This window comes from Camelus bactrianus, chromosome 21, assembly GCF_048773025.1.
Source record: "Camelus bactrianus isolate YW-2024 breed Bactrian camel chromosome 21, ASM4877302v1, whole genome shotgun sequence".
Classification (NCBI taxonomy): Eukaryota; Metazoa; Chordata; class Mammalia; order Artiodactyla; family Camelidae; genus Camelus; species Camelus bactrianus.
The window spans coordinates 6,504,837-6,519,081 of NC_133559.1; the positions used below are offsets into that span (position 1 = coordinate 6,504,837).

At 50.0% G+C, this 14,245-nt stretch overlaps 1 protein-coding gene across 1 annotated transcript; it reads left to right on the forward strand.

Moving 5' to 3' along the window:
• The first annotated feature begins 10,209 nt into the window (after positions 1-10,209).
• PRR9 (proline rich 9) lies at positions 10,210-11,940 on the forward strand. The gene is made up of 2 exons (XM_010954059.2): positions 10,210-10,307; positions 10,781-11,940. The coding sequence occupies exon 2, from the start codon at positions 10,801-10,803 to the stop codon at positions 11,149-11,151; it is 351 nt and encodes a 116-aa protein (XP_010952361.1). The 5' UTR covers positions 10,210-10,307; positions 10,781-10,800; the 3' UTR covers positions 11,152-11,940.
• The last annotated feature ends 2,305 nt before the right edge of the window (positions 11,941-14,245 follow it).

Below are 14,245 nucleotides of genomic sequence, written 5' to 3' on the forward strand. Positions count from 1 at the left end.
CCCGCTAACCCCACCACCGCCGCTGTGCTCACCAGCACGGGGCTGAGAACTGAAGCCATGAACTGACAAGTAAACGTGTTCCTCTGCTGTGCAAGACTTTCTTCTCCTGGTTTCTTGGCAGTTTTCAGTGTGTTTGTTGTTTTCCAGCTTTATACCACCAAGAAGCAATCCCCTGAGAGTAAGGCTAGGACCCCAGCCCTGCACACTCAACAACCTTGGAAGACAGCTGCACTTCTGACCCCTGCTGCGTAGAGAGATGTGACATCTCTTGAAGATGCACCTAGGGAACATGCCCTTGCTAGAGCACAGCCTGAGAGCCAGGAATGGGGCCGCTGAAGAGGCTAACCCCAGGAACCCAGTGAGCTCGAGGGGGGGAAGAGGGGGATGTTGGGGAAAGGTCCAGGAAGGCTTAGGAAAAGAATTCTACCCTTGGCTATTAGCCCCACTGCATAATGCTTGGGCAGAACACCCTGAACATAGGCTGCCTGGGTTTAAACTCTAGCTCTGCTTTCCAAAAACTGTGACCTTAAGCAAGTTGGTTAACTTCTCTGAGCCCTAGTTTCCTTCTCTCTGTAAAAGGAATGAAAATGCCCATTGCACTGGTGTTATCTGGTTGTTGTGTGGCTTAAGGAGCTAACAAAAGCCAAGTACCTGGTTTGCTGGAACATAGCGCTCAGTGAGGGGAGCACACGGCACCTGCCCAGGGGTGGCACACCACACCTGAACTTAATTGCCCTGTTCTTCTATTCCTCGTCAGGCTGTAAATCTCCTGAGTGCAATAGTCAGGTTCTATCTTACACCTGTAAGCACAGCTAGGCATCCTTTTAAAAAATAAAAAATAAAAGAGGAGTTGTGGATTATACCAATGTCAGCTGGCTGGTTTTGATCCAGGACTAAAGTTATGCAGCATGTCACCACTGAGGGAATTCCAGCGAAGGGGACATGGGATCTCTGTTTTTGCAACCTTCTGCGAATCTAAAAAATTTCAAAAGAAATACTGAAGTACAAAAAATAGAAAAGGATAAATCTGGGAGGACCTTAATTAGAAATGAACAGAAAAAGGATTCACAGCGGATGTGTCAGTGGGGGTTATTTACATGTAGCTACAGGGAGTCAGGGTGGCTTAATTCACAAAGCGGAACTTAGCTCATACTGCTGGGCAGGATGTTAGGATACGGAGAGGGCACGGAGAGTTAAAGAGACAACCGTAGGAAGCAAGCCTTCAGGGCCTGGGAGGGCGGGCTTACTGCCACCATTTCAGTCTCCCTCGTCTCCCCAGTCTCCACTCCTCTTCATGATGGGGCCCTCTGCCCCTGAGGGTCCCCTCCAGGTGGCCAGGTCCTAGGCCGGGCGCAGGCTAAGCTTGTAGATGAGTTGAGCACGAGGCACGCCTGTTATTTCCAGGAAAGAAACTTGATTGGTTCTTTCCGAAAACCCAGCTCAGCATTACAGCCCACAAACTTCAAACAGAAGTAGGTTTAGGATGCTTTGCTGTCACAGAGGTAATGAAAGAGGCCACATCTGAGGGAGTCCCTGTGGACTCATGGCCCATAAACAGCTTCCCATCCTTCTGAGTCTGGCAAATGGTTCAGGACAGCAAAGGGCACACAGTAGATACCGACAGTTCAAAAAAAGCCCAAGAAAAGACAGCTGGAGCCCCCCCACCCCCAACCAGATCAAGGTCATATAATCAGCTGGTTGCAGAAGGGCTTTTAGGACCCAAGAGCTAAACATGGCCTTTGAGGTGCAACCCCTCATTTTCCAGATGTGAAAACTACTGGTTGCTTTCTCTGCCATGAGGAGCCTGGGGGGTCTTAGGGTCTCCTGGGAAGAATGAGAGCCTGGCACCCACACTCTAGGGCCCTGCAGAGAGGTGTCTCCTGGATGCTGGGAACCTCTGGAAGCCTGCTTTAAGGCATGCAGGAGCTGTGGTCAACTGCTGATAGCAGGTGGGAAACTCCTCCACCTCCCTAGGAATCAAAAAGAAGAGGGGGGAGGGTATAGCTCAGTGGTAGAGCACATGCTTAGCATGTGTGAGGTCCTGGGTTCAATCCCCAGTGCCCCCATTTTAAAAAAATGGGAAAAAAAGGGGGGGGAGAGAGAAAGAAGATAGAAAAATAATGTGACATCCTTTTTTATCTGTTTAATGATCACTTTTAAATAACAAACCCAGAACCTGAGCTAAGAGTGTGCCACTGTTGGTGAGAGTAGAGACAGACAAAACACTTTTGGAAAATGACTTGAGGAACATGGAAATATGTATCAAAAGTGTGAAATGATTCAACCCTTTAACCCAACTGCTCCACATCTTGGAATCTATGCAAAGAAAAATAATTCCAAAATAGAGGAAAAGAAGCTATAACAAAGCTTATGATCACAGTGTGACTTAGAGACAATTTTAATATCTAACATGAATATTTGGTTAAATAAATTTGGACCTACTATTTGATGCAACAGTACATAACCATTAAAACGTATTAAATGTAACTAAAACATAAAAAAGTAAGACCCCAATTGAATGCGTGGCATAAACAACTGTGTTTAACCAAAAACTTCTGTGAATAATAATGAATAACAATAGAAGGAAGTCTGTCAACATTCCAGCCATTTTAGGACAATGGAGTTATAGATAACAAGAGGAGAATTTTTATCTCCTGGATTTTTGTTAATAGGCTTATATCTTTCGTAATGGAAAAAAAATGATATAATCATGAATATTACAGAGAGCCCCCCCCCAAGAAGTTCTTTCATTTGTTCAATGAACAACAACAAAAAAAAAAAAACAAGGAAAAGAAGGAAGAACGTCTTCCTCTACCTGAGCACGAGCCTGTAGCAGGCACCCCGCCTTGGGCACCTGCCCTCCCGGTGTAGGGTAGGCCCCCCACCAAGCGGCTCCACGGCCGGGTGGGTGAGGGTCTGGCACTTGCCCAGGAAGCGCCGAGGACTCGGCACAGACTGAGTGGTGGCCAACTCTGAGAACACGGGACCATCCATTTGCCAATTTAGTTCTTTTCTCCCATGTAAATGAAACCAAAGATAGACATCTCTTAATGGCTACCTGCCCAGCAAATAGCTGGATCAAAGGCAATTTGGGGGAAGATGGCTGGAACGTGATGAGTAAGCCACCTCCCTGCAGAATGTCATAATTACCCCTGGCCAGCCCCGGCGGCGCTCAGCAGGGCCCTGCCCCAGAAGGGAGAGGGGTGTGTAAATAAATAAGCAACATCTGGAGGGTGGCACCACGAGGCGATGGCTCACGGATAACGTGAGGGGCAGGGCCAAGCCTCAAGCCTTCTCCTTCCATGGGAAAGCCGTTTTGAGGGTCCATGAGGACAGCAGCAAGAGGACACTCTACCGTAGACCCCCTTGCATCGTGCATTCTTGAGAATGAGGGAGCGTACAGCTTGGAAGAGGACTTCTGTCCCTCCCCAGTGAGGCTGGCTGGAGGCAACTGGCTGCACAGCAGGCCAGCGCTCTGAAAGGTCAGGCGCAGCACACAGGGATGTCTTGCTTCGAAGCTCCGAGGGGAGGCTCTGGAGCTAGATCTTAGAGATCATGTCCGTGAATTCCCCCCGCCAACGTGGGTGGAACCGGGGAGATGGCAGGAAACAACCAGCTGCTAAACCTGTGCTAATTTCCTGTCCGGCTTCCACGTGACCACATATTCCAGCCAGGGACACGAGCACAGGCAGCTCCTGGGAGGCTCTGTGAGTGAAGTCACATCTGCTGCTGCTCACAGATGGATCAATAAATACAGAAAGTCAGTTGCCAAAAATAGACAGATTCTAAGAACCAAACTGATCGTAAAATTCCTAGTGGGGTATTTTCAGATGCAACTGTCTTCCAGATGCAGGAAATGTCAGACATCTCACCTCCAGCGCTCCCTGCCGTCTCCCAGGCCCAGAGGAAATTCTGTTCAGACTGAGGATTCATGGTTTTTCCAGCAGACAAGCCCTCATCCTCTCTCACCTCACTGCTCAGAACCTCCTAACCGGCTTCGGAAGCTTCAAGCTCCCCTTCCTCCCTCCAGAGGAAGCTGGCCAAGGAAGTCTCACTGAGACTCAAATCTAAGCATGTCACTCTCTCACCCAAAACCCTTAAGGGCGCCTCTTTGCCTAGAGAACAGCTCGAATGACTTAACCTGTCACATAAACTTCTTCAGGAGCTGATCCTGCCTCCTCCTCCAGCTTTACCTCACCACTTCTCTGTCTCCTCCTAGAGTTTCACAGCTGTAACTGCCGGCGTCCCCCGGCTCACAGCAGACAGCTTCCGGCCTTCGTGACTTTAGGCTTGTTTCTCCTCCATCATCCTTCCTGCTTCCCTTGATCCTCCTCTGAATGACCCACTTGGGCAAGTCCTCATCCCTGAGCCCAACTCAGGGGTCCCCTGCCCTGAGGAGCTCCCCTCACCTTCCACCCCTTTCTGTGGTCTTAGAGCTCCCATGCCTTCGTCCCCTGTGTCACTCAGCACTCCGTGTGCTGGTTAGCCCTTTACACGGGACCGCAAGCTCTTTGAGAACAGAGACAGCCTCGGGGCGGGGGGCGCAGCTCAGCGGCTGAGCCTGTGCTTGGTGTGCATGGGTTCCTGGTTCAATCCCCAGTGCCTCCTTTAGGGGAAAGAAAATAGAATAGAGACGGCCTGGCACACAGAGCAGACATTCAATAATAGTAAATGAGGGGCTGCTCAGCGGCTTTGGAGGCACCTTCCAAAGAGGAGGGGATTGCCCCTGTAGACTGTACTCCCTCCCCTCGCCACATGGCGTCCTCCCCAGAATTCGGAGGTGGGGAGAGGGGAACAGGCTGAATGCGGGTGGCCTGGGGCTGAGAGAAAGGCAGCAGGCCTTGGTCACTTTCCCTCAAGCCACAAGATGCAGACCCTGCCCACCCCCCACCCCCACTCCACCCCCCCCACCCCCCGGGCCTCAGCCCGGAAGCGCAGCCTGCCTCCCAGCAGGTGCCTCGCCTGGGAAGGCAGCGTGGTGAAGGGAGCGGCTCGTCAACCCACAGGAGTGGGTCCGAAGTGAGCGCCACACGCCCAGCTGCGTAGCCCCGGAGGCTGTGTCACTGCAATGGGAGAAGGGGGCTCAGTCCCTTCACCTTAAAAAGAAAAGTCCTTCCAGGGTTTGGAGAGGAGTGACTGAGTGAAACGACACACGCAAAGCCCCCGGCGAGGGCAGCTGACCTCAGAAAGCCAGGATGCAGAAGAACCAAGGCTGGCACCTGCTGTGGCAAGAGCTGCTTGCCATCTGCTGTGTGAGGCAGCGAGTCCGAGGGAGAGGGAGGGGGTTAGGAGAGGAAGACAAATACCTTTGGCGGCAAGATTCTGAAGCCCATCCTCCAGCTGGGGCCCCAGCAACCACGAATTACGGTAGGAGCTAGAGGGGACTTTTGCATCACTGAATACAAGAGCCAGATGTGGCATTTAAGAGACCCTCAGTGTTCAGGTGAGGTCATGAAGCTTCAGAGGGGAAACAACTTCACCAAAGTCACAGTGAGTGGGTTGTTGGAAGAGTCCTGGGTTTAGGCTAAGATGACCCAGGACCCAGACTCAAAAGGAAAAAGGGCTGAAGACCAACATCAAACCCCAACAGCTTGGGAACCTCATTTCCCCCCATTCTCTGTGTCAGTGGTCTTTTCCCTGAGGGCCGTGGACCCCCTGAAGGTGAAGGCATGTACACATGTCTATTTCTCCATCATCCCAAAACTGTTAAGATCTAATGACTAGTCTTTGTTGCCTCCTACAAGTTGATAACGAATCCCCAACAGAGTGGTTTCCCAAATGTTTTTATACGGACACCACCAGTCCAGACACGAGCTCACCGCATGACCTTGAACAAGGCCCTTAACACTCTTGCAACTCAGTCTCCTCATCTAAAAAAAATGTGCCCAATAAATAATTCCGTGCCTCCTGTTTAAAGCATGTGCTCGGCTAAAATGAGGAGGTAGAAGCAAGTGGCCTCTCTTGTCCCTTCTGGGCCAGTGGTCTGTGATGCAGAGCCCTTCGCAACCACTGATTCAGACTCCCTGGGTGTGGGACCTAGGAGGAAAGGGAGTGAGAGGAGATGGGGGCTCTCCCCCAGGAACCCACAAACTCAGTAAGCTCTCCAGAGCCACCTGTTCCCCAGGAAACAGGACGAGCCACATTCTGCAGCATTCAGCTTTATCAGAGCCATTGCCCTTTAATATGCCGACGGGGCCAGCAGGGTGATTCAGAGGAGTCTGGGAACTTTAAAGATCAGAACAAAGGAGATAGTTATTTGATGGCAATGGGGAAAAGCATTGTCCTGCAAACACCTGACTCTTTTCTGCTGACCCTGTGTAATTATACCCTGGCTCCCAATAATGACAGCTGCAGAAATCTAAAATCTAAAATCTCAGGTGACATTAAATCAGATTGTCCCCCATCTCGCTGGAGGGCTGGGAATGGTTAGAGAAACTACTTAGCTTATCTTAAGATGTGGGGTGGGACAACTTCCCCAGAGCTGCCCCAGCCCAGACCCAGATACTGTGCCACTAAGGTTGATTCTTGAGAGCCCGGACCCCAAATACTCCTACTCTGCACCAAGGAAAAGGTGGGTCACAAAAGGGCATTCAGCCAACTGGCTGGGTCTCTGCCACATGCAGAAGACGGAAGACTGGGTCTTCCTGTGGGTGGATTATAACCGAATCAAGGAGGAAGAGCCCACAACACACACAGGTGTCCACACACGTCGAAGTTACGCAGATGCTGGGCTAATCATTCACGGTCATGTGCACAGTATCACCACATGGCAGAGCTGGAATGGACTCGACTGATTCCTAGTCTAAACTTCTTATTTTAAAGATGATGAAAGTGAGACCAGAGAGGGTGAGGGACCTTCGTCAAGTCACACAGCTTGTTAGGAACAGAGCCAGGTCTCCCGGGCCTCTGCGCAGTACACTATCTACTGCACCACAGTGCGCAGAAAAGCACAAGTCAGAGACCGTGTGCTGGGAGGACCGGGTAGACTGGGTGGTACTGGAGTGTTGGGAGACAGAGTAAAGGAAATAGAACACGGAGACCTGGGAGGAATCAGGAAGGCTTCATGAAGGAGGTGGGTCCTGAACAAATTCAGTTTGCACTAACATTCTGTAAGGAGCGTGATAACCCTAAAAGTTGGTGCCCACGGTTTCCAGTTTATTCCTCACAAGAAGTCTGTGAAATAGTATTATTCCTTTTCAAAAGAGGATACTGAGGCTCTGAGAGGCTAAGTAGCTAATCCAATATTACACATCCTCTATGTAAGAGAGTCCACCCTAGGTCAGTGGGGTCCCGAGTCCATTCTTCTCCATGCATCACCAAAACCTGGTCCTTGATGGAGGTACTTAACTGAGGGAGCGCTGTGCTGGGGACTCGCTTCTTCACTTGTGATTCCCTCCTCCAGGGCTCCAAGAGCTTCAGGCTTTGGGAGGTTTGTTGATTTTCTGTTTCTGTAACAAGTCACCACAACTTTAACGGCTTAAACATTGGAAATTTACTGTCTTACAGTTCTGGGCATCAGAAGTCAGACACGGGTCTCTCTGGACTAAGATCAAATTGCCCGCAGGGCAACCTTTCTTCCTGGAGGCTCTAGGGGAGAATGTGTTCCCCTTCCTTTTCCAGTTTGTAGATGTTGCCCATGACCCCGGCCCAGGGGCTCCAACCATCTTCAAAATCAGCAACGGCCAAGTCGACCTCACATCTTATCACTCGGACACTGGCGCTTCTGCCTCTTTGTATAGAAGGACCCTCGTGATTGCACTGGGCCCACCTCGATGTAATCGGCTCATGTCAGGCAGAGAGTCCTTTGAGAGGAGCTGAGCCCTGGACTCCTCCTAACTGCTCGCACCCCCTCCACGAGAACGTGGCATGGATTCTCCATTGCTCTGCACATCTATTTGGTCTCCTTCCCCTTAGGCTCAGCCAAAAACACAGAAATCCCTGTGGCATGAACAAGGTCTTCTCAGGCACCCTGTTGCAGAAACCTTGTGGAAATCTCAACCGAGCTGGTCTCCTCCCCTAATCTCTCACCCATCTCTCCTAAGTCAGTCCCAGTCCCTCCTTTCATCTCAACAGGCTCCTAACAAGGATTCCTTCCTCCAAGCTGCCTGGATGGTCCTTGCCCACCCTCCTTGCCTGGGTAATTCCTACTGTCCAGTAAAACACAGCACAGACATCTCTTCCCCCAGGAGCCTTCCAGGACCTTCCACACAAGGCTAAAGAAGGGGCATTCTTCTGGGGGTGTGGGGGCTTACCTCTGCCTGTCTTCCCCATGAAACTGTGAGCCCCTTGAAAGCAGGATCATGAAATTACTGAAAGAATAAATGAATAAACTCTATAATGGAGAATTCCTTGCCTCCTAAGACTCTGGAGAATTGCTTTGTCTCTTGGACAGCATTCCACAGATAAGATGAAGGAGATGAAGAGGGTGAGTAGAAACTGAAAGAGGAGATGAAAAACAAGGAGAAAGAGAAGGAAAATGAAGAGCGCTCTCCATCCAACACCTGATCACCCAGTTCCCAGATTCCCTAAATGATCTTGTCTCTTCAGATACACTCATGGGTCTTGCAAATCTCTCTCCTTCATCCCACCCTCCCTCACTCACACCAGTGCCTTCAGAAGATCATGTCCCTCACAGGAACATCAGCATGACTCCCCTGGCCAGACTCTGACCCATCCCCACCCAGGCATCTGTCCCTTACCAAGACAACGAGGGGATCGGCGGGGCATGTTGTTGCTACATCAGTCCTCCACACGTCGGTCCTAAAGGCCAAAACGTCATGTGGTCTCTCCCAGCTCCAGCTCACCTTTTGTTGGCTTTTTCAGTATCAAGCATCCAAAAACTATATAAATCTTTGAAGGATTTTCTGCTTTTAGCCAAATACCTCTCTTAGGAAATGACCTAAATGAACCTTTTCAAGTTAAGGGGGTCATCATCAGCTTTAAAGTCCCTGGAACTCAGTCAACTTTAGCAAACAAGCACAAGTCCCCACATTATGGTCTCAGGGCTTCCTTCATAACGAATCTTTTATTTTTCATTATATGAGATCCTCCTCTACACCCCGTTGTCTCCCACACTCACCTTCTTCATTATTTGATTAATGCATTTGCTCCATCAACAATCATTTTTCTTCCACTTATTATATCTATGGCACAGTCCCTACCTTCTGGGAATCTACAACCCAGGATAGAAACAAGATCTCGTACATAACCAACTGGAATTCCTCATAACAGTAGTAAATGTCATATAAATAGCATAAACAACAGACACTATGGGAGTTCAGAAAGAGATGAATGAGTTTCTTTTATAGAGTAGCCAGGAAAGTCTTCTTGGAAAACTTGAGTGGAGCCTTGACAAATGCTTGGGATTTCAACAGGCATGGAAAGGGAGGGCACACAAAATAGAAATGACAACCCAAACAGAGACTTACAAGCAGAGAAAACTGGGTGTGTTTGCTTTGAAACTTTTCCTTTCATCCCCCTGGCTTTTATTGACCTGAGTTCTAAGAAAAGTTTTCCAGAAGGCAAGGAGACAGACTAACCTTGTTTCATCATGTTTTCTTGGTCACTATGAAAACTCTGAGTAACTCCTCTCTCAGAAGTGTCATAAATCAAGGTTGAGAAGACGAAGATCATCTGTCTTCTCCCTCCTTTCTCTTCCCCTCCACCCTACTTTACAACCCAACAGTAACAAATGACTCCAATTTCCCTCAAGACCTCCATTCAGGAAAATCACTCTCTCCAGGAGGCTGTAGGTTCTTTGTTTGCTTGGGACCCATTTTCTTTGGGTCTGGGAGTGTGACTTTCCAGACTCAATGAAGAAGCATCCAGTGGAAATGCCTGGAAGAGGCCATACGTGCCCTGGACCCAGACAGACCCCAAGCTTTAGGCATAAATTCTTCCCACGGGTCTCATCCCAAGACTGAGATGAGCAAGGTGGATCTTATCTCTCACCACATCCTGAACCAGCCTGGGCAGAGGAACCCAATCCTAGTTTTGAGACTGAGATAACGTTTTATGAACGTTCTTTTGCTGCTGCCTCTAATGAGAGAGCTCTAGAAGGAACCCCTCCCTGCTGAGGTCTGGGGGAGACCCAGAGGCCAAAATGGAGGCTGATTAACAGGCATCCCAAGCAATGACTCAAACCACGGGCAGTTTCAGAGGAAGCTCGTTATTGTGACTCCACAATTAGGACCTCAGCCCACGTGGCCAGCCAGTCTTGCAGGAGGCTGGACCAAGCACTGTATAAAAGTCCCTACCTGGCTGGGCTCCTCAATCCACGTCCTTTGTTGGGTCTTGCTGAGGATCAGGTAAGTGGCAACATCTGTGCCCTCTCTCTCCTTCCCTTCTCTGTCTCCAGGAGGCTACTCTTCTCTTCCTCCACTGGACTGTACTTTCTACTGACTTCTGAGGTGGTTTGCCATTTCTTAGGCGTCTCAAACCATCCTATGTATTCTATCTAGTCTCCTGCATCTAATTTTCAAAAAGATTAGTCAAATAGAAGAAAAGGAAAAGACCTGTGGTAGGAATGGGGGCTTTGGGTAGGGCTGGACTTTTGATATTGACAAAAGCTACGAAAATACTCCCACCCATAAAATGGATGTCAGAGAGAGCTGAGGCAGGGATAGAAAAGGGAAAGGAAGGGAAAAGCAGCAGAAAAATGAGTTCTTAGGGTTAATAATCATTCACTCCCCATGCCCCCTCTATCTACGCTTCATCCCCCAGTTCCCAGCCTGGCAGGCACTGTTAATGCAGATCATTTCAAATCTTATGTTTGTTTTAGGTTCTGCCAATCACCCTAGGATGTCCTTTATCGAGCAGCAGTGCAAGCAGCCATGCGTGCCTCCTCCATGTCTTCAAAAGACCCAAGAGCAGTGCCAGGCAAAGGCTGAGGAGGTGTGCCTCCTCCCATGCCAGGACCCCTGCCTAGAGAAATGCCAGGTGCAAACTCAAGAGGTGCATCTTCCTCAGTGCCAGGAGTTAAACCAAGAAAACTGCCCACAGCAGGGCCAAGACCCATGCCTCCCTCCATGCCAAGACCAAAGCCCGTCTCAGTGTGTGGAGCCATGCCAGGAGCCATGTCAGACAAAATGTGTGGAGGTTTACCCACAGAAAGTCCAGGAGAAGTGCCTACCCCCTGGCAAGGGAAAGTAGCCATTCATAACGCCATTTGGGGTCAAGAAGATGATCCCAGTGCAATCCCAGCCCATGCTATGGTGACCTTCCCCTATGGGTACCTCTGTGTGCACCCTGTTCTTGCCTCCTGGCTTCCTCAGGACTTGATCTGTGTCTCTGAAGACAGATCTCTCTGTATTTCATCAGCCTCTGTGAATAAGCATTGTTCTCAGCAATCTAGCAGAAGATCGCAACTGTAGGAATGATGCGCTTCTCAGGGGAGACCAAAGAAGACTAGTTGAGCTCCCTTGGGGCAAAAATTCACCCGACCCTGGATGTGACAGCCAAGGATGCCTCCACTCATCTTTTAGAGTGTCAACCTCTCACCTGAGCCTCAAAACGAACTGAATTTTGATGGACTTTGCACTGATCACCACCGCCACCCACCACCCACCACCACGGGTGTGGAGAAGAGGTTAGCAGTGCTGCAAAAATCAAAAACTGGGTAATTTTGTCTCAGCTTCCCCCAAAAAAGAACAGAAAATGGTTAGGTGTTGAAATGTTGGTTGTGCTTTTAAAAATGAAACAAAATGAAATGTAAATGATAGAATCCAAAAAGCCAACAAGGAAAGACAAGATGAGATGTCTGGAGTCCTGGTGGTTGATCTTTGAATTTCATTGCTTTAGACCCTTAATTTCTGCCATGTACTGTACATTCTTGAGACGTGAATTGTGACCGTGTGGGGCAGGCTGGTCTGTTCTCCAGCTTCTTTGCTGCCTTCTCCTTGGTGAAGGTAAAATGTAGAATAAAGCTGATCCTAAAACTGGTATCTGACTGGATGTGTGCTCATTCCTCTTCGACACCCAACCACCTGCTATCCTTGTGACGATTCTTTTCTCTCTCTCTTCTTTTTTTTTTTTTTTTTTTTTTTGAGAATGTGGAGTACGAATAAAAAACAGCCCTCCCAGGTGCATAGATCAGCCATGCTGAAAGAGGCCTACTTAAAGGGCCCCTGGACCACCCCACCCCCACCCACGACAAATCATAGGCTCATCTATGCACACATTTTACACATGAGAAAACCCAGCAGGGGCTGGGACCTCAAAGCTTCAGGTCTAGGGTTTTTTTTCTACTATAGTATCTCTCCTCTCTGATCCTCGCTTTCCAGAGCAAAGGTCTAAAACGAGTAGCAGGGGAGCTATATGAAAGAAGGGGCCCCAACCAACCCATGACACTTACAAGCATAGCACCCCCATCAGAAGGAAGACCTACGCATCCCTCTGAGATGAACACAGACTCAAAGACCAAGATTGTCTGCCCCGCCGTCTGGCCAGATTTCAGAAAAGCTGGGTTCGCCTCCCCATATGTGTTGGCACTCTGGCTGCAGAAGAAACACAAGACTGTGGACTCTGGGGTTGCAGGAAATGGCCAGGGAGACTCCAGACTTACAGGAGAACCCAGGGAAGCTCCTCCACTGCGTCCTGAGGTTGGACCTGGGCCCTGAGGCTTCTGAAAGAGCCCACCTCCTGAAGTTTAGGTAAAGGGCTCCTCCTTTATCCCCTTGGCTCCCCCCTCTTCCTCAGGCCGTATGGCTGTGCCCCCATGGATGGCCAGGGCAGCCCCTCCCTGAAGGCCGTGGGGACTGAGGGCTCTCCAGCACAGGGATCACCCCAGTGTCTCAATCTTAGAGATTTGCTAAGGCAAGAAAGAGCTGGGGAATGACTTGAGGGAGATTTCAAACAACAACACGGAGCCCTCAGGCACTCGCTGAGTCTGCAAAAGGCAGGTGCCAGGCCATGAACTCTAAGCACCGTCTCTAAAGAATCCTGACAGCAGCCGTGGGGGTGTAGATTGCCCCTTTGATGTGGAACTGGTCTGGCATCATGAAACTAGTAAGCGGTGAAAGTGGGTTCTAACCAGAGCTCCTCTGAACTCCAGAAGAGACTCTCACCTGCTTGAGGAAAGGGCCCGTGGCACACAGCCGAGGTTTCAGGACGCTGTCTTCTCATTCATTCACTCATCCACCTAACATGTGCTCACAGGTCACCCACCAAGGGCCAGGTGCTGAAAACCGGAGCAGACAGAGTCCCCGCACAGGATCAGAGAGCTGCCACATGCCAAGGGAGCCTTCCCGAACCTCTTCGCATCTAAAGTCCCTGCACATCTCCGGGTGCCTGAATCACAGTTCTCTTGCCTACCAGCCTGCTTGGAGTAAGTTTTCTCTTCCATTTTCCCACTTTGGAATAAACTGGCTGCTCCCCAGGGCCTCAGCCTGTAAAGAGGCCCCAGAGAGCCTTGCTGGCAGGGAAGCTTCTGACTGGGCAGAAGAGGCTCAGGGACATTTCTCCAGCCTGGCTCAAGCCCGAGAAGTCCCTTTGATCTCCGGTACTAAAAGCTTGCACAAAGTGGAGCCCAAGATCAGACACTCAGATGCTGAGCGGAAGCACGGAGCTGACGAGCCATATCAGAGAAAGGACAACCAGCTGATTACAGGGGTGGCCTTGGCAGATGGAAGGAGACAAACCTACAGATGACAGATAGGGGAGCAGATGTCAGGGAGCTGCGGGCCTGCATCAGCTCTGCCACGGGAACCACCACTCCTCGCCGTGCTTACAGGGCTCTGGCCTGGCCCTTCCCGTGCTGCTGCTGCTGCGGCTGGGGCCCCGGTGACACAGACCTGGGCCACGGGAGGGCCAGGACCGACCCCACGGCAGCCAGACTCCCCCAGCTGTTCACGTCTGAGCTGAAGCCTTTCAGAAAAGGGAGGAGGGACATTTCCAAGGAGAGTCCCAGATGTTAGAGGTCCTAGTTGACCAGTGTTAAAGAAAACCAAAACCGGATGCCATGATCTGAATGCATCCCTCCATCAAGTACCCACAGCCACACAACCTAAACTAAAACTAGCCTGATTTTCCCAAAATGTTGTCTTCTGACCATAAGCAAACCTAAGCTTTCTCCATGTCAGCCTGACCTCATAGCTCCCTAGCCAATCAGCAACAAAAATATAAGCTTATGTAAAACTGTTTCCGAAAAGGAATGAGGCTTCTAGTGACCAATCACGGTAGACAGTTGGCCATCCAGCATGTCCTCTGAGGCAGAGATGAAGGAGGCTTCTTTTATTGATAGGGTGAC